The following is a 19394-nucleotide window of genomic DNA, read 5'->3' as shown; positions in this document are numbered from 1 at the left end:
CCACAGCCATCTCCTTCCTCCTCTGCCACCAGCCCAAACACCCCTCCATATACCCTCCTGTGCACCAGGCATCTTGGGGCAGTCACTGGGTGAGGATGGGGCTCTGGAAGGAGAGCTCTCACCTGCTGTGGGGCCTGCTCCCTCCTCTTCCATCTGGGCTCTGAGCCTCGGAACCATAAGGCTCAGAGCAGACAGCAGTCCCTGGCCCAGCACAGGGCCTCTGACACTGAAGTGCTAACAGGCTCTGTGGGGGCAACTCCCCAAGCACTCACTCCCCAGCCACCACTCTCCACACCAGAGCCACAGCAGCCCAGCCCAGCTTTCCGCCTGCCAGTCAGGGAAGCAGGAAAGGGGACCTCACAGTGCCCACTGCACAGGTTGGGGAGTTAACACCCTGGAGGGTGGGGTGCAGAGCACTGGACCTGAGCTCCCATCCAGGCCCCTTGGGTCCACTTTCTAGATGTGCTGGTTATTTTGGCAATCACAAGCTGTTGTTAGGGTAAGTGGCTGAGGAGAAACTGCTGAAGTACCTTCCTGGCACTTGGAACTGTGAAAGCACTCGACACATACAGCCTCATCCCAGGCAGCACAAGGGCTCTGAGCGAGGTGGACACCACAGGTGAGCGTCTCAGGCAGGCACAGAATTCAAAACACCAAGTGCCCCTCCCAGACCACAGGCTTGGGTGAGGCCAGAAGTCCAGCCCTCCTCCTCACTAGGAAGCCCCTCACCTGGGCAGCAAAACCACCTCCAACAGGCACCATGCTGGCTCAGGCCAGCCATGGAAGCTGGTGGCCCCTGGTCTGTGGGCTCTGCAAGCCAGCGCCTCCTGGGGACAGGTCACTGTGATCCTCCTTTCAGCGAGAAATACAGCACTAGAACCTCTGGGAGAAGCACCCCCATAGCACACAGGGTGGCAAACAGACTGTCTCACATTCGTTCATCTCCAGCAGGGCTGTGAGGGGACCCCAGTGGGGAGACTGCAGCCACCCCAGCTCCACGGCGCAACTGAGCTTCAGACAGCACACGCCCGGGCCGCACGTGCTGGGCCTCCTGGCCTCAGCTTGCCTACCCTGTGAGGACAACCACGAAGTCCATGACGTTCCATCCATTCCGCAGGTAAGAGCCCTTGTGGAAGACAAAGCCCAGAGCGATGATTTTGATCCCTGCCTCGAAGCAAAAGATCCCGATGAAATAGGGCTCCGTGTCGTCCTAGGAGAAGCGCAGAACAGTGGTCACCACGGCCCCTACCCGGTGTAGTAGCAGGCAGACACAGTTGGTGAGGACCCCACCCCACCCTGTGCAGGCCACAGCCATTGTGAAGGTCTGACCTCCTCACTTTGCCCCCAACACCTGCACATTCTCCAAGGAGCCATTCCCATCACTGAGCCTGCTTGCTGTCTGCACGTGTCCCCTAATCGGGACACCACTGTTTACAGCAGCAACATCCCAGTCATGCCTGCGGGCCCCTCGTGCCTCTCACCCTGGCATTTCAGCTTCTGCCCACATCACAGTGGGGCCCCAGTCTCCCTGCTAGCACCATGCAGTGGGCCTTGCTTCGGGGAAGACAGTGATGTAACAGTAACAGTTGTGGGTGCTTATCTGGTAGTTTTTCCTTTATTAACTAGGGTGGCCCTTTAATATCCCATGAGGTCATCCCCATTCTAACATGAGGGAGACAGAGGCACAGAGACGCTCAGGAGCCAGGCAGAGGCCACAGCAGCCTCTGGGTGGGAACCTGCACAAGGTTGCCTGGATACAGCTCAGGCTTTCTTGAACTCAGTCCAGGCCCCATTTATGCATTCAACATGCACCCGGGTAACCAGAACACGCACATCTCGGCAGAAAACAACAGAAATGAGAAGCACGACCTCGGCCCTGAGTGTGCTGAGCGATGACTGCCACATCTGTGAGGACCCTGGAGGCAGTCAGCCACAGTCTGGGCCTGAAGCTGGGAGCCACCCTGGGCTCAGACGGCAGGAAGCCTCCCAGAGGGCGTGGCGCCTGCAGGCAAGGCTTCCACAGCTTGATTTTGAGAAAGGGATCCAGGTGGAGGAAACAGAGCAGCCAAAGGAATGAAGACAGCTGATCCTAGAAAGATCCCTTTCCTGCACCCCAGGCTGAGCTCCAGCCAACAGTTACTGAACATGAGAGAGTAGAGCCAGGCCCTACCAGTGCCGAGCTGGGAGCAGCAAACAGGGTGGAGACGGGGCTGTGTGGAGCTTGGGGAGACCCCAAAGACTCCTCGTGAGCACACGCGTGGGGCTGGCAGGGAAAGGCCCTGTGCAAGGCAAGCCCGGGGAGCTGGGCTGAGGGAGCTGCACGTGCAGGGTTGGCATGGGGGTGTCGGACACCTGCATTCTGGGGCTGCTGCCTTAGGAAGCAGGTGAAGGGGTGGGGAGAGGAGACCAGCTTCAAGGGCCTCCCCTGAGGGTTCGTCCTCAGGACTGTGGAGGTCACAGGAAGAAGCAGCTGCTGGGCTGCCGCGGAGCTGCCAGGGGAGGTGAGTGCCACCAGTTCCACAGCCTGTGCCTTCCTTCCCAGGAAGCCAGGCTCTGGGGGGCTCTCCGCATCTGACTCCCACCTTACTCAGCCTGGGCTCCTCCTGTCCTGTGGTGGAGCTGACCCAAGGCTTGGCTGGCAGTGCCTGGTAGAAGCTACCAGCACCCAAGGGTCCATCATGACCCGTGCTGACTCGCCCATGCTCTTCCTGGCCTCAAGGCTTCTGGTCTGATTTGTTTAGGAGGGACCCCTTTTCCCAAGGGGTGGGGTTGCTGACCATCTGCCCCAGGGGAACAGTGGGACCCCAGCAGACAGAGATCTTCACAGTAAACTTCCTGGTGAAAAAGAGAACAGGCCCGACGCCTAGGAAGGACCAGCCAGCACCCTCGGCTGGGAAAGAGGCCCCAGCCCAAGCCCTCTCCTCACAGCTCTGCCCTGCCCAGCCCATGGCCGAAGGCTGGCTTAGGTGGGAGGGATGGGTGTGCAGGCAGCCTGGTGTTGCACTGCAAGCTGGGGCCTGGCTCCAGGTAGCTCCAGAGTCGATGGGGAGGTGGGAAACAGCCCCGAGAGGCAGGGAACCAGGGAGGCCTCGCCCAGGGCCAGGCTGGGAGACAACTGAGGGGGCTGCCCCTGCACCATCCAGCCTCAGCCTGCTCCATGGGCAGCAGCACAGCCTCCCCTCCATCCCAAGGGACATCAATGGCTGGGCCTGCACATGGGACTGGGGCTGGTCAAGAGCTCCCCAGATCTCTAGGCTGGCCCAGGGCAGGCATGTTCTGCAGTTTTCCCAACAGGTTAGCTCGCCACCCCTAGAAGTGTCCTCCCCAACACATGACCACAAAGCAAACCCTCCCACACCTGCGAGGCAGGAACTTGCAAGGCTGGACACCCACTGCCTGGCAGGGCAAGACAGCTTGATCCTCCCTGCCCCTGCCCTGGTCTGGCCCCTGGGCCTGCGTCCCTCTGACCCTGGCCCGGCCCTCCTTCCTGTGGCTTCACATTCAAGGCTCTCTACCTGTTTCCTCTCACGCTCACCCTCTTCTCCGGCCTCCAGAAAGCAAGGGGCCCCACCAGGCTCCTGCCCAAGTCCCCCACAGGGACCATGACTCACGCCTGCCTCATGGTGTGGCTGGGCTGTCCACACTCCTCCTCCCCACCCTGCCGTAACCCAGACCGCTGGGCGTTCCAGACTGTGCTCCATTAAGACCTCCTCACCTCGGCCGCCCACCACTCACCTTCTCCTGGTGCCTCACCTCCAGGACAGGCTCCCTGTCTCCCTTCTGCACTCCTGGGCCTGCGGTGGCCCAGGTTCAAAGGGAGTTCAGTTTCAGGGCTAAAGTCTGAATAGCTCTTGTCTCAGGACGCTAGTAGGGGCGGAAGCCAGGCTCAAGGGAAGAGGGAGCAGCTCCTGACACCCCAGAGAGGCCGTCTCCTGGACGCCTCTGGCCCCACACCCCCTGGGCCCCCACTTGCTCTGCCTTCTGCTCACCCGGAGGCTCCAGTCTTTAGGCACACTCAGAACCCAGACAAGGGGCCAGGCATCAGGGAAGAGTGGGGGCTGGGGGACATGCTCTGACCTCAGAAACAGTGCTCACCTCAAAAATGCTGCCCTTCCTCTGACCCAGCCCCTCCAGAGACCCCACAGGGCTGGCCTTCTACCCCGCCTCCTGTTGAGCCATGGAGACCTTGCCCTGGCACCCCAACTCACACAGACTCTATGCTCCAATGGGGGCTACCACGGGGGCCTCTTGGCTGGAATCTAGGGATGGGTAAAAATGATTCAGAGTGTTTGAGAAGGAATGCTTCCCACAGGATGGTGAGGACCACTGGAGAAGAGGTTCCAAGCAGGCTCGCACAAGACAACTTGGAGGATGAGGCTCAGGTTTCCCACATCCAGGCCAAAGCCCATCTCAGCCCAGCAGGGCACACATGGTGCTCAGAGCAGACCTTCCCGAAGACATGAATGCCCCTTCCCCACCCCAAGTTTAGAACATGGTTTTCTGGATCTAAGTCTAGCACCGAAAGCCAGGACAGCCATTGAGGTGCAGGGGTAGCTCGTGGCACAGGACAGACTGGCCCAGGGCTAACGTGGCCACGCCCAGGGCTAAGCCGGTGACTCCAGCTGCCCTGGCCCTCGAGGAAGGTGTTATCTGCCAGGCCTACCTTTTCCTTCAGCGGAGAGGGGCACTGCCCAGACGACCCTGCCCGAGGAAGCTGTTCTCAGGCACAGACCCTAAAGGAAAGTGGAGTCGCGGCCTCCCCACCACCCTGCCCTCAGGCCCAGCCGGGCACTCACCAGCCGCTCAGACATGGGCGTTTTGTCCCCATCAGGGAGGTGCTGCTCCAGGGCCAGCACGATGCAGTTGGCGATTATGGTGGCCAGGATCATGTACTCGAACGGAGTGCGTGGGTTAAGGACTGGACAGCAGACGCCGCAGGGAGGGAAACAGGAGGCCGAGGCCAGCAGAGCCCAGTGCAGCAGCCACCGCCAGGCCGTCTCTGGAGAGGCTGAGACAACTGGGTCCGGAGCCCCCCTCCTGGCGGACGCGGCCTGGTCTCCCTCACTCCCTGCCCCCCTCACTCCCTGCCCCCATCCCTAGGGGCGGCCGCGAGGCGGGGCCTCAGCAGTCTGGGCCGCGAGCCCCTCGGCACACCCTGGCGGCCGTCAGCACCGCGGACAGCGCCTCCGGCCCGGCTCCGCCCGACTCCAGCGCCCCGAGGGGAGGGGGCCGAGCGCCCCCAGGCGAGGCTGGAGGGAGACCCCGCGCAGGCGCACGCTGCTCCCTCCAGACACGCAGCCACATGTACCTACACAGGCACGTGAACATGCATGTAGCCCGCACCGCGAGCGCACGCACGCGCAGCGCCGGGCTCCGGCTCAGCCCGCACACGCAGGCACCTGCAGCCAGGCGCGCGCACGGCCGCGTCCCCACAGCGCTCGCACCTGCACGGACGCGGCTTCGCCCTCGGTGCCCTCCAGGCTGGCCGCGCGCTGTGCACCGACCAGGATCCCCAGGACCCGGCGTGCGGAGGGACGAGTCCTGAGCAGAGGGGCTCCGCCCCGCGCCCGCCGCACTCACGGAAATGCTCCCGCACCCGCCGCTCCGAGGGGCCCCGGGGCCCTCCGCACCCCCCTCGCCCGTCTCGCGACGCCTCCCCAGGTCGCGCTCTCCCGGCCACCGGGAAGATGGCCCCGGCCCCGGCCCCCACTCCAGTCCCCGCCCGGCCCCGCCCGGCCCCGCCCGGCCCCGCCCGGCAGGATATGGCCACTCGGTGATGCGCTTCGCGTATTTGCGGACGACGTTGTCCTCGCTGAAGACGAAGAGCGAGCGGTTGACGGTGAAGCAGTTCTGCTTGACCGGGATGGGGTTGTACAGCGCCATGGTCCGCGCGCGCTGCGCGATCGATTGCTTGTAGAGGACCCGCTGGCCGGGCTGCAGCCCCCCGGGGCCCGGGCCCCCCGCCCCGCCGGCCCCGCCGCCCCGGGCCCGCTCCCCGCCGCTGGGGCCCCCATAGCGGCCGCCCAGCTCGTCCCCGAAGCGGACCATGGCTCCCGGGCCCCGCGTGCATCCCCGGCCCAGCGGCCCCGGCAGGGAGGGCGCGGGGCGCGCCAGGCGCTCAGAGCGGAGCAGCCACGGAGCCGCCGGGACCGCAGCGGACCTCGCCGGCCCCTCCGCCGCAGCCGCCGCCGCCGCCGCCTCACCCGACTCCGCGGCCCCGCGCCACGCCCTATAAGGGGCCGGTCACGTGGCGGGGCCCGGCCAATCCGCGCCTTCCCCGCCCACCCTGCCGCGCCGGCCCCGCCCCGCGGCCGCCCCCGCCCGGCCCCGGCCCCTCCGGCTGAGCCTCCCGCGCTCCGCGCCTCCCACCCCGGGGCTGGGCCGGGCCCAGGAGCGGACGAGCCTGTGGGTCCTCGACGGCCGCTCAGCGCCAGCCCGGGTCGTCCCCGGAGCCCACTCTGCCGGCCGCACCGCCCCTGGGCGCCCTCGGCTCCTCAAACTCGGCCCAGACGGACCCCTCGCTCCGCCCGGAGGCGCCACCAGCCGTGGGGCTGCAGCCCAGAGCTGGGCGCCAGGCCTGGGCCGGCCCGCCCCGTCCCCGCCAGATCCCCGGCCTTCCCAACCCTCCGAGTGCGCTCGGCTCGCGGCCTTGGTGCCACGCGGACCCTTCTGTCGGGGGCCCCCAGCCCGAGTGCCGGACCTGCTGTTTCCACGCACGGGGCTGGCTCCGGGATCTCAGCTCAGAGAAGCCTCTGACCGCCTTGCAGGCCACGCCCCGTTAGGGAACCTGTCGCGGTCACCGCCATCCCCCAGGCCTCCTTGAGCGCCCACCGCGGGCCGGGCCTGTGCTGGGCTCCCAGCTCTGCCCTCACGGAGCTGATAGTTTTGTACAAAGCACAGCAACCATTTACACAGCACTCACTTCGTGCAGGACCGTGGATCCTCACAACCTCCAAAAAGGCTGCCCCGGGGTCGGGGAGACCTTCGGGAACAAGGGACCCTCTCAGACCTGAAGCTCGCAAGGCGCTGAGTGCAGAGTGAGGCCGGGTGCGGGCTGTGCCTTCTGAGAGGGAGGTAGTCCGCACAGTTCCGAGCAGAGGCGCATGGGTCTCTGAAGGGTCCCCTCGGGCTGCCGTGTGAAGTGCGGACTGCAGGAGGCTGGGGTGCTGAATCACTTAGGATGCATTCAGAGGTGAACAACCCGCTTCCCAGCTAGCAGCAGTTTGCACGATGCCATTGTGATCTCACTGAATACGAAGCCACCGTCTCTCCTCCCTCCAAAATCCCCACATACACTTACTGCCTTCCTGCCTGTTGCCTCATGCCCCAGGGTGGCTGTCATAGCACAGGACATCACACCGCTACACCACCATCTCAAACGGGAAGGAAGTGGCAGGTGTACAAAGGATGACCACTTTGTGAATCAGGTTACGATTTTCTTTTCTAACAAAGGAAAAGCTTCTCAGAGGCTCCCCCTGCAAGTGTCTCTTTAACCCCGTTAGGCCGCCATGGGCCATGTGGCCGGCCCTGACTTTAACAGGGTGGGAAAGTGAACATGTGTCGAAGTGGACCAGGATGGCCAGCACCCACTAGGCAGGCACATAGTTGCCCCAAACAAAATCAGGGTTCGCTTAGCTGGGAAGCAGGTGCTAAGGCTGTCAGGAAGGCTGCCAACTGGCCTGTCACAGAGAAAAATCAGAGCCCAGGGAGGGGTTTTGACAGCAGCGCAGAGAGATGATGTGGTTTGAACATGGGGGCAATGAGCAGTGCCTCTTTCTCTTAGAGAGGGTGCGTCCAGTGTAAATGTGAAGGAGAGATAGAAACACAGGCTGTTCATTTTTGGTCTGAGTGACTGTGTCGAGGGGGATGCCTTTTGCCGAGATGGGGAAGACAGAGGGAAGAGCTTGTTAGTCACAGGGTGGAAATTAAGAATTGCCTATTGGGGACAGAAGTGGAGATGCTGTGCAGGGGTGGAGTTTCTCAAGGGATGCCAAGACGAGAGGCTACTGCTGCAGCCCTGCGCCTGGAGGCTGGGCTCGCCACATCCTCTCTGCCCTTCCCTCCGTGCTGCGTGATGCTGGAGCTGGCCTTTGGAAGCCACATCAGCCTGTTCCTTGACCTGTGGTTTCTGGTTATGCTAGGCCAACAGGAGCACCAAAGGCCCTTGAGGGAAGGAAAGAGCAAGGCCAAGGTGTCTACTATTCCCCTGACTTCCTCCTGCCAAGTCACCGAGGGTTGGCTGTGCGCCTCAATTGAAGCTCCGGCCCTGTCAGGTACCCACCACTCTCCTTTCTCTCTCTCCGGTTCCAGTTCCTGCCTTCTCCCCTTGTTCCTCCAGCGGGGGATGGCATCACGTGGGTGTGGTGAACCCTGGCCCTTGGGACTTCCCTGTGCCTTGCACAGATCGAGCAGATTGTGGTAGGTGGTCCCTTGGGAGTGTCATCCTGCCTGATGCATCACCACCGAGGAGGCAACCGAAGTCAGAGACAGAGGACGCCGGCACTCCCCAAGAATGAAGTCGGTGAGGAGGAGCAGCCAGGGCTGTGGGGGGTTGGGGGAGTGCCCTGTCCCGGAGCCGAGGGAGGAGTGCGTGTGGTCCATAGAGATGAGGACCGACATTCAGCCGTCGGAATGGAAAGACAGAGGTGCCCATCACCCGGACAGCAGTTTCCACAGAGGAGCAGCCTGAGTGGGGTGGATTGAAGAGAATGAGTCAGTGAGGAAGTGCCTACAGCGGGTGTAGACAGCTCATTCAGTGAGGAAGTCCCTACAGCCGGTGTAGACAGCTCAGTCAGTAAGTCCCTACAGCAGGTGTTGACAGCTCGTTCAGTGAGGAAGTGCCTACAGCGGGTGTAGACAGCTCGGTCAGTGAGGAAGTCCCTACAGCAGGTATAGACAGCTCGTTCAGTGAGGAAGTGCCTACAGCGGGTGTAGACAGCTTGTTCAGTGAGGAAGTCCCTACAGCCGGTGTAGACAGCTCGGTCAGTGAGTAAGTCCTACAGCAGCTGTAGACAGCTTGTTCAGTGAGGAAGTCCCTACAGCCGGTGTAGACAGCTCAGTCAGTGAGGAAGTCCCTACAGCCGGTGTAGACAGCTCGGTCAGTGAGGAAGTCCTACAGCAGGTGTAGACAGCTCGTTCAGTGAGGAAGTCCCTACAGCCAGTGTAGACAGCTCGTTCAGTGAGGCAGTGCCTACAGCGGGTGTAGACAGCTCGTTCAGTGAGGAAGTCCCTACAGCCGGTGTAGACAGCTCGGTCAGTGAGTAAGTCCCTAAAGCCAGTGTAGACAGCTCGGTCAGTGAGGAAGTCCCTACAGCGGGTGTAGACAGCTCGTTCAGTGAGGAAGTGCCTACAGCGGGTGTAGACAGCTCAGTCAGTGAGCAGTGCCTACAGCGTGTGTAGACAGCTCGGTCAGTGAGGCAGTGCTACAGCGGATGTAGACAGCTTGGTCAGTGAGGAAGTCCCTACAGCGGGTGTAGACAGCTCGGTCAGTGAGGCAGTGCTACAGCGGGTGTAGACAGCTCAGTCAGTGAGGCAGTGCCTACAGTGGGTGTAGCAGCTTGTTCAGTGAGGAAGTCCCTACAGCAGGTATAGACAGCTCGGTCAGTGAGGAAGTCCCTACAGCAGGTATAGACAGCTTGCCCAGTGAGACAGGGAACACCACAGATGCAGCATTAAGGAGGTTTTTTTTGTTTGTTTTTTAAGGTAGGGGATATTACTGGACTTCGTATGCAATGGCAATGACTCAACAGAAGGAAAAATTGCTGATGCAAGAAAAAGAGTGTCTTGCCTCGTCCAGGCAAGAGGGCACCAGACTTGGGACGGCTCACTCGAGGCAGGGAAAGAAAAGCAGGTCGCGTGATTGCAGGCACAGGTGGGCTGGAGGATTCATTTGGGGGAGGATGAGGGTTTTATTGTGATTATTCTACTTTCTCAGTGAAATAAGAAACAAAACAAGCAACTGAGAGTGAGAAGGGGGCATTTGCAGGTTGGCAGGAGGAGAGGGTTTGAAATGCTCATCCAGGGCTATAGGGAAGAGAATCCACAAGAGAAATGTGTAGAGTTGACAAGAGTCTGGAGCTGGGGGTGACTAAGTCCAGGACAGGCTGCGTGGTGGGCACTGCTACATAGTGTCTAAGCCAACAACCAGCTGAGCTTGTCACCCCTCGAGGGTCCCATCTTCCTCCGGACCCTCCAGCACGCTTGCTCACAGCCCCTCCCCCATCTCTCTCCAACCTCAGAGTCCTCCTGCTGCCCCCGGTCCCCCGCCCCCATCCCTCACTCCCTCACCCTCTTTCTCACCTGGCAGAATTCCCATCTGGAACCTCCAGAGACACCCACTCAGGCTCCCGCCACTGGGGAAGGTCCCAAACTGGACAGACTGGTGTCACTCTGGTTCCCCAGAAACTCCTCCAGGGGTCCCAGAGTTGGTCACAGCCCTTGCAGTGGGAGGTGGTGGTTGCAGCCACACCCCTGCTGCCCTCCACACTAGGCCCCTGCACCCCACCCTCCCACCACAGCACCTGCAAGCCCAGCACCTCTTCAGTTGTTCCTGCGATGTCCCTTGTAGATCTCAACTCTGTCACTGTGTGCTGAGTCCCCTTATGGGGAAGCGGGGAGGAGAACTAGGAGGATTTTTTTCTTTTTATATAATTAACATTTAATTCTACAAATAATAACAGGCACTAGGGCTCTGTGGAAGACACAGAGGATCCCAGCATCCAAGCAGGGTGCAGCCCCTCCCGGACCTCCGCATCTCAGAGGTCACCAAGTCCAGAATTTTGTGTTCACCGTTCCCTTTCTCTCTGTACATCTATGTGCAATTTATTGTGCAGTTGTACATGCTTTTGAAATTCATTTCTTTTTCTTAAAAAAAAAAAACCAGTCTCGATCTGTAACCCATGCTGGAGTGCAGTGGTGCCATCTCAGCTTGCTACAACCTCTACCTCCTGGGTGTGAGCAATTCTCGTGCCTCAGTCTCTGAGTAGCTGGGACTATAGGAGTGCGCCACCACAACTGGCTAATTTTTTGTATTTTCATAGGAGACAGGGTTTTACCATGTTGTCCAGGCTGGTCTCAAACTCCTGAGCTTAGACAATCTGCCCACCTGCGCTTCCCAAAGTGCTGGGATTACAGGTGTGAGCCACCGCGCCCAGCCCCATGCTTTTGAAATTCACACAAGAGAGCTGAGCTGTCATCCTCTGGTGCTGCAGCATACCCGTGTTGTTGCATGTAGCTGTGAATCACTTGTTTTCACCACATATGTTAGTCTGTCGTGTGACAATTTATTGATCCATTCTACTTTGATGGAGATTTGTGCTGCTGTCTAATTCCTGCTATTTGAATTCTCCAATGAACATTTAATGTCGTTCTCCTAGTGCTTGGACAAGAGCCTGCATGTGTAACCCAAGGAGAGAAATTGCTGGGCCATGGGACGTGCCTCTCGACCTCACTGAATGCTGCTAAATCAGGGCCCAAAGTGCAGTGATGACCGTCCCGCAGCACCACACAGACCCTGGCTTGCTTGGCATTCTCTCCAACACTCTAGTGTTATCAGCCTTCATGTTTTTGTCAGTCTGGTAGGCATTTCAGGTCCCTCACTCTGTTTTAATCTGCGTTTTCCTGCTCACTAATGGAGTAGGGCATTTTCTCACATTCCTTGCCCATTCACGTCTTCCCCTTTGCCAAAACGCCTGTTCAAATCTTCCACCCACTTTTCAACTGGATTCTGTCTCTTCTTCTGATTGACTTGTCGAAGTCCTTACATGTTCTGGGCACAAATCCTCCATCAGATGTGTATAGTTGCAGTATCTTCTCTCACTCTGTGATTTGTCTTTTGCTTATTTCGTGATTCTTTTGATGTGTAGAAGTTCCTCATTATACTGTAACCGAAATATATCCAGCTTTTCTCTATGTTTTGTGCTTTTTGAATCCTAGGAAATTCTTCCTTTGTTCATTGTTGTGAGAGATTCTTTGCAAGATTTGAGAATAGATTCTCCTATATTCTCTTCTAAAATTTGTGCAGTTTTGCTTTTTCTATTTTAAACCACTTGCAAATGATTTTTCTGTATGATGTGAGGCGGGCGCCATTTTCATCATCTTAATATAATTAAATTGTCATGACACCATTCACAGAAGGGCCCCAACTGTCTGCTCTCTGCTCTGCTCAGACGAACTCTTCACCTGCTGTGGGCCAATACTCCCTGCATTGATTACAAAAGTCTTATTAAAAGGTTATTAAAAGGTTAATGCCTCTACCTGGGTTCTTCTTTGAATTTTTTTTTTTCAGACAGGATCTCACTCTGTCGCCCGGGCTGGAGTGCAATGGCTGGAGTGCAATGGCTGCAGTGCAATAGCACAATCTCAGCTCACTGCAGCCTCCACCTCCCAGGCTCAAGCAATCCTCCTACTTCAGCCTCCCAAGTAGCTGGGACCACAGGTGTGCACCACCATGCCCAGCTAATTTTTGTATTTTTTGTAGAGCCAAGGCTTGGCTATGTTGCCTAGGCTGGTCTGGAACTCCTGAGCTCAGGTGATCCGCCCACCTCAGCCTCCCAAAGTGCTGGGATTATAGGTGTGAGCCACTACGCCTGGCCAAATTTTTTCTATTCTTGACCCTTTATTTGCCCTTATAATTTTTAGGATCGACTTGTCAGGTTATATACATGCACACAGTGGACTTTTGACAGGAATTATATAGAATCAATAGATAAATTTGGGGGAAATATACATTTTTGGTATTGAGGCTTTCAATCCTTATGCAATATATATGTATTAATTATTAGGGTCATCGTTAGTTTATCTTATAAACTTTTATAATATTCTCCATCAAGTTCCTGAACATTTATACTATATTTATTTCTAAGTGTTTCATGTTTTTCACACTACTATGAAGGATTCCATTTTTAAAGTTGCATTTTCTGTCACTCGTTTAGAAACCCAGTTATTTGGGGCCAGGCACGGTGGCTCACGCCTGTAATCCCAGCACTTTGGGAGGCCGAGGCGGGAGGATCACCTGAGGTCAGGAGTTCGAGACTAGCCTGGCCAACATGGAGAAACCCCATCTCTACTAAAAATACAAAATTAGCCAGGCGTGGTGGCATGTGTTTGTAGTCCCAGCTACTCGAGAGGCTGAGGCAGGAGAATCGCTTGAACCTGGGAGGCGGAGGTTGCAGTGAGCTGAGATCGCGCCATTGCACTGCAGCCTGGGCAACAAGAGCGAAACTCCATCTCAAAAAAGGAAAAGAAGGAAGGAAGGAAAGAAGGGAGGGAGGGAGGGGAAGGGAAGGGAAGGAGAGAGAAAGAAAGAGAAACCCAGTTATTTTGTATATTGATTTTACGTAGAGCAACATTTCTAAATTTCCTGATTGAGTCTAATAACTTATTGTTAGATTTCTCTGTTTTCTATATAGATATACCAAAACAATACTTCTTTTTTCTTTTTCAATTCTTATAGCTTTTATTTCTTTTTCTTATATTTCTCTGCTAGCTGAGACTCACAATGCAAGTAAGTACAACGATGTACAGAAATGTGATAGTGGGAACCTGTCCTGTTCCTCATCTTAAATAAAATACATTCAACCTTTCATACTTACATATGATGTTTATTATATTCTTTTGTTTACTTTTATTTTTATTTTTTGAGACAGAGTCTCACTCTGTTGCCCAGGTTGTAGTGCAGTGGCATGATCTCAGCTTACTGCAACCTCAACCTCCAGAGTTCAAGCAATTCTCCTGCCTCAGCCTCTCAAGTAGCTGGGATTATAGGTGTGTGCCACCATGCCTGGCTAATCTTTTTTTTTTTTTTTTGTATTTTTAGTAGAGATGGGGTTTCACCATGTTGGCCAGGCTGATCTCGAACTCCTGACCTCAAGCAATCCACCTGCCTCGACCTCCCAAAGAGCTGGGATTACAGGCATGAGCCACCACACTCGGCCTGTTATGTTCTTTTTTTCTTTTTTTTTTTTTAGACGAAATCTCAATCTGTTGCCCAGGCTGAAGTGCAGTGGCACTATCTCAGCTCACTGCAACCTCCACCACCTCCCAGGTTCAAGCAATTCTCCTGCCTCCTAAGTAGCTGGGATTATAGGCGCGTGCCACCACACCCGGCTAATTTTTGTATTTTTAGTAGAGATGGGGTTTTGCCATGTTGGTCTTGAACTACTGACCTCAGGGTGATCCGCTCACCTTGGCCTCCCAAAGTGCTGGGATTACAGGCATGAGCCACCGTGCCAGGCCTATTCTTTTTTTTTTTTTTTTTTAAGATACCCTTCATCACGTCACAAAGTTCCCCTCTAGTCTTAATTTCTAGGAGTTTTTCTCATGAATAGGTGATAAATTCTGTCAAATGCTTTTTCTGCATTGAAATGACCTAATTTTTCTCCTTCTATGTGTTAAGGGAATGGCTTACATTAACTGATTTCCTAAAGTTAAACCAACCTGTCATTCCTGGGGTAAATCAAACATAATCATCTTTGCATACAATTCAGATCTGGTTTACCAATAACTTGTCTAGACTTTTTGCAGCTGTGCACTGCACCGTTCTCATCAGGTTTGGATATCCAGGTTACGCTAGCCTTGTAAATGAGTTAGAGAGCATTTCTATAGGGAATTTATATTTTGAAAGTTCAGTGGAACTCACTGACTGGGCCTGATGTTTTGTTTGTGATTTTAATTACTGATTCTATCTCTTTAAGAGTTATAAAACTATTCGGGTTCTCTATTTCCTCTTGAGTCAGCATTAGTTCAGTTATATTTTTCTAGAAATGTATTGGCCTAAAATTGTTCATATTATCTTTTAAATCTATGTTATATCTATGGCTGTGTCCACTTTATTCATTTATTTATTTTTTGAGACATGGTCTAGCTCTGTCACCCAGACTGGACTGCAGTGGTGGAATCACAGCTCACTGCAGCCTCCACCTCCCAGGCTCAAGCCAGCCTCCCACCTCAGCCTCCCGAGTAGTTGGGATCACAGGTGCCTGCCACCATGTCCAGCTAGTTAAATTTTTTCCAGAGACAGAGTCTTGCTATGTTGCCCAGGCTGGTCTCCAACTCCTGGGCTCAAGTGATCCTCCCACCTTAGCCTCCCAAAGTGCTGGGATTACAGGTGTCAGCCACTGCACCTGGCCTACTTTTAAATTGTTTATTTATGCTCCCCCTTCCTCACCTGCCCAGAGGCTTGCCATTCTGATTAGTGTTGCCAAAGAACCAGTTTTGGTTTGATTGTCTCCAGTGCATGTTAGTTTCTATCTAATTAGTGCTTCTCTTTATACCTCTTGTTTTAGGTTGATTTTGCTTCTTCAGGTGGATGATGAGCTAATTAACTTTCAGCCTTTCTTTTAAAAAAACACACATAGGACATTACTGTTATTTTAAACAGTTGCAGTTTCCTTGAAAGTGTGCCTCATAGGCCTCCAACTATGGGAATGTCATGACCAATGGCCTCAGCTCTTGTGCTCAGAATCTGTCTCTGCATTTGTGCTGACGCCACACTTCTTTGGCTCAAGAACTCCCTGGCAGCTTTCCTGAACCTTCCTTAGGTTGTTCAGGGATCTAGGTCACTCCCAGTCAACCTTCTTTCCCTCTCTTCCTCTCTGGAAGTTAGAGCTACTCATATTCTGAAGCTCTTCCAGGTTTCTTAGCTACCTCCATGCTTCATCTCTAAGAATAACAACAATATCTAATCTTCATCATCTAATAAAATCTCTTTTTTTTTGAAAGGGCTTCATTCCCATCACCTAGGCTGCAGTACAGGGGCGTGATCTCGGCTCACTGCAACCTCCACCTCCTGGACTCAAGCAACCCTCCCATTCCAGCCTCCCAAGTAGCTAGGACTGCAGGCACACACCACAATGCCAGGCTAATTTTTGTTTGTTTGTTTGTTTTTGTTGAGACGGTGTTTCACCATGTTGCCCAGGCTGGCCTTGAACTCCTGAGTTCAAGTGATCTGCCCACCTTGGCCTCCCAAAGTGCTGGGATTACAGGCACGAGCCACCACACTCAGCCTTCATCATCTAATAAAATCTAACCAAATCCTTATACCTTTATCCCATCTGCATCTTGGAAGACCTGGACTAACATAAGTGGCATCAGGAGAGGATCTGGGACTGTCCTGCCCACCACCCAAAGGGTGCAGAGGCTGCTGTCGTGGTTGGCTGGGAGGTCCGGTGGTCTCTGGCACACGGTGGGAGCTTCATGAGTGATGACCCGGGAAAATATCTCGGTGGAGCACAGCGCTGTGGCTGGTGGGATGATGCAGGCCGCTGAAAAACTGGGAGTGGGGAGCAACCAAACCAACAAAGACAGGACAGCGGGCTGGTTCCCCATACCGACATCCTGAGAGCTGTTACCAAGCTCGGTGTGACACTGGAGTGCCTCTACCACAGAGGTAAACAGGCACTTAACCGGAGTGAAGGGCCACCGGTGGGTCAGCTCTGCAAAGGTAGAAAGTAAGGGTCCCCTGGGGAAAACCTGGGTCCCAAAGATGTAACGATGAGGACCCTCCAGTCCTCTGGAACCTCTGGAAGTGCACAGGTCCTCCTGCCCCATAAAGGTGAGCACATCTACTGTGCTGGAGATGTTACAGAATCACCTGTCTCACCAGGAAGCAAGTGCTCGCCTCAGGAGCTGTCCCACCTGCCTGCCAGGCCAATTGTGAGGGCTAAATCCCAGCACAGACCAACGGGAAGGGGCAGGGTGCTAAGCCTGAAAAGGGAGAAAGGGGCTGCACAGCTAAGTAATTGCAAGAACTGGTTGATGGCCTCAGCGGGGGCAGAAGAGAAGTCCCAGGATGGGAGGGTGAGGGGCTTGACCAAGGGTCTGGAAACATTTGCTGCAGTGGGGCACTTTCTGAGGACCCAGGAGGTGGGGAAAACTTGGAATGGCTCTTAAAAGCCTTGAAAAACGTGGTAGCCAGCTCGCAGTGAAGCAGAAACCCTCAAGTTCTCTGGCAGCTGGTAGAGGAAGGAATGGGGTGGAGGGAGGTGGGTGTGCAGGAAGCCCTGGGGAGAACACCAGCATCACCAGGAAGTCGAGGGGTTCCCCGTCTGCAGCCTGTGCTGAGGGTGGGAGAGTCGAGGGGTTCCCCGTCTGCAGCCTGTGCTGAGGGTGGGAGAGTCGAGGGGTTCCCCGTCTGCAGCCTGTGCTGAGGGTGGGAGAGTCGAGGGGTTCCCCATCTGCAGCCTGTGCTGATGATGGGAGAGGCAGCTACAGAGCCCGGCTCCCTAATCCCTGTGGGAAGGATGAGGCAGGCGGCCTCCAAGGGGCTTGGGGGCAGTAACAGGGGGTGGTAACAGAGCATGGTGCCCTCAGGGGTGAAACCAGTGGCCAACAAGGGGGACGCTTCACATGTGAGAGTCAACAGAGGGCAGGGGCTGAGGGGCTGCCCCAGCAGGAAGTCACACTCCCGTGCTGTTTCTGGACGTGAGCCGATTTTCAGAATTGGAATCCACTGACGGAAGAGCGGCTGGGAGCCTGGAAGGAGCTGCGACGTCTGGCAAGTTAATACCTGGCCCTTCCCGGGGACTCGGGCTGCTTCCCTGGAGGACTGGAGGGAGCATGCAGGCACCTTCCCTGTAAGTGCCTTGCAATTTAAAGAGACAACTGCATATTACAATAATTATAAATCCTGCTGGTGGCCCACAGTGTGTCAAGATGTAATTTGTGATAATAACAACATAAAGGGGGTGGTGCTACGGAGGAGCAAGGGTTTTGTAGACGACTGAAACTAAGTTGGAATTTCAAAACATTGAGAGGATTCATTGAAACCATGTTCAAACAAAACCTTGAACGTGAATGTGCGTCTGTCCCCCCAGGCCTGGCCTGGACAGCTCTGGCCCTCATCAGAGAAGCCTCCCTGGCTGAGTGTTCCTGTCACAGGCTCTGCCTCCCTTCATGGTATCCATGCTGCGGAGTCCTAATGAGGGAGAGGAGTCAGACTGGCGGGACCAGGGGAAAGCAACAGAGAGAGTGGAGAAGCTGTGAGTCTGCCTTTCTTCATGGTCCAGGACACATGGCCCTCCCGTGCAGACGAATCACAATCTTCCTATGCCCAGCTATCACCAGACCCTCGGCTGATAAAGAAATGCATTAGCTCCCTGCAACCTGGGCGTTATCAGCACTACACACGGCCCTCTCCAGCACAAGCCCCACCTATAAAATCCCCGGCACACCTTCCGCTCTTTCTGCCAGCGTCTCTCTTGGTGATTGCCCATTGCTTTCTTGCAACGTATTTTCCTACTTTCTCTCATAAATCTGCCTTTCTTTACCTACACCAGTCTTGGTAAATTCTTTTTACTGCCCATGCCACCAGCCCCGGTTAGTTGCTACCTGCAACACACAGCACTTTTAGTTACATAATTATTCATGGGACATTCAGTGAGGGTGAGAGCCCAGCCTGCCCTGGCATGATGCTGGTGGCAGGGCATGAGAAATGTTTGCTACATGCCAAAGGTCACTAGCTCCTCTCACCCCTCAAGTCCAGCCCGTTGCCTTGTCCTGCCTCTTCCAGCTCCCGAATCACCCCTTCCCTCACTGCTGCCCTCAATGGCCTAGCCTGCCATTCCAGTAAGCAGCCACAGCACCACGCAGCCCTCGCCTCTCCCCAGCCCCTTCTCCGTGTCCAGAGTGGTCTTTCTAAGGCACAGTTCTGACCACGTCGCTCTCCTTTTCACTCCAATTCCCAGCTCCTTGACAGGCTTGTGGGGTCTACGGCAGACCCACCTCCTCTCCCACCCCTCTGCCAGGCCTCATGGCTGGATGGGTGGATGCTGCTGAACGCTGCACTCCCTCAGAGGTTCCTGCTTCCCTCACAGGCCACAGACTCCAGGGCCGCCTTGCCAGCTCCACGAGTCCGTCAATGGCCTCTAAGCCCCAGCACCATTAACATGTACGGTCCAGGAACTCTGTTGGGGAGGGCTGTCCTGTGCACTGTACAGTGTTTAACAACATCCCTGCCTGATCCCACTAAGTGCCATAGCACTCCTTCGGTTGTGACAACCCAAACTGTCTCCAGACCTTGCAGATGTCCCCCGGGTGCAAAATCGTCTCCAGCTTGGAACCACTGCTCTGTTCGGGAGTTTCCAGATCCTTAGCTCAGTCCAGAGTCTTCTCCTGAGTTCCAGACCTGAGGATTCATTTGTTTCTGGACGTTTTCCCCTGGAGAAATGGGAGTGTAAAAAGATGGGTACAAGGAAATAGAAATATTCATAACAAAGCTAATCTGAAAGAACAGACAAATGAAATGCTGAGTACAGCATAGAAAAAAATCAAGAGGGACTTTTCCGACCGTGTAAAAATGTATGATAAAGTGACAATAATTAAACCATATGGTATATAGGCTGGGCACAGTGGCTCACGCCTGTAATCCCAGCGCTTTGGGAGGCCGAGGTGGGCTG

General features: G+C 55.4%; 1 protein-coding gene and 1 long non-coding RNA gene across 10 annotated transcripts in view; one reads left to right on the top strand and one right to left on the bottom strand.

Annotated features, from left to right (window-relative positions):
* The window catches only part of CACNA1B (calcium voltage-gated channel subunit alpha1 B), a 247192-nt gene extending 241021 nt beyond the window's left edge, over positions 1 to 6171 (bottom strand). For 4 of the 7 annotated variants that reach the window (XR_008510062.2, XR_008510061.2, XM_054520933.2 and 1 more), the window contains exons 1-3: positions 5766 to 6170; positions 4797 to 4903; positions 1071 to 1210 (exon numbers count right to left, since the gene is read on the bottom strand). Coding sequence is in view for 5 of the 7 variants with exons in the window: in XM_054520933.2 (XP_054376908.1) it covers positions 1071 to 1210; positions 4797 to 4903; positions 5766 to 6048 (530 nt within the window). In the remaining 2 variants the exon portion in view is untranslated. Of the gene's footprint in view, positions 1 to 1070; positions 1211 to 4796; positions 4904 to 5765 lie in introns of all 7 variants that reach the window. The other 3 variants (XM_054520928.2, XM_054520930.2, XM_054520929.2) reach the window with 1 other exon arrangement.
* A 164-nt stretch (positions 6172 to 6335) lies between these two features.
* Positions 6336 to 18969, top strand: LOC129048050 (uncharacterized). 3 transcript variants are annotated; one of them, XR_008510060.2, is made up of 6 exons: positions 6336 to 7427; positions 8142 to 8273; positions 8404 to 8521; positions 9703 to 9871; positions 11376 to 11576; positions 15721 to 18969. It is a non-coding gene; the product is annotated as an uncharacterized LOC129048050 (long non-coding RNA). The 3 variants fall into 3 exon arrangements; XR_008510059.2 differs by lacking the exon at positions 11376 to 11576; XR_008510058.2 differs by lacking the exon at positions 15721 to 18969 and having other exon boundaries at positions 11376 to 12244.
* Positions 18970 to 19394: the final 425 nt, after the last annotated feature.

The sequence above is a fragment of the Pongo abelii genome, chromosome 13 (assembly GCF_028885655.2).
Source record: "Pongo abelii isolate AG06213 chromosome 13, NHGRI_mPonAbe1-v2.0_pri, whole genome shotgun sequence".
NCBI classification, from domain to species: Eukaryota; Metazoa; Chordata; class Mammalia; order Primates; family Hominidae; genus Pongo; species Pongo abelii.
Note: the sequence above shows the minus strand (reverse complement) of the source record. Positions and strands in the feature narration are given on the sequence as shown.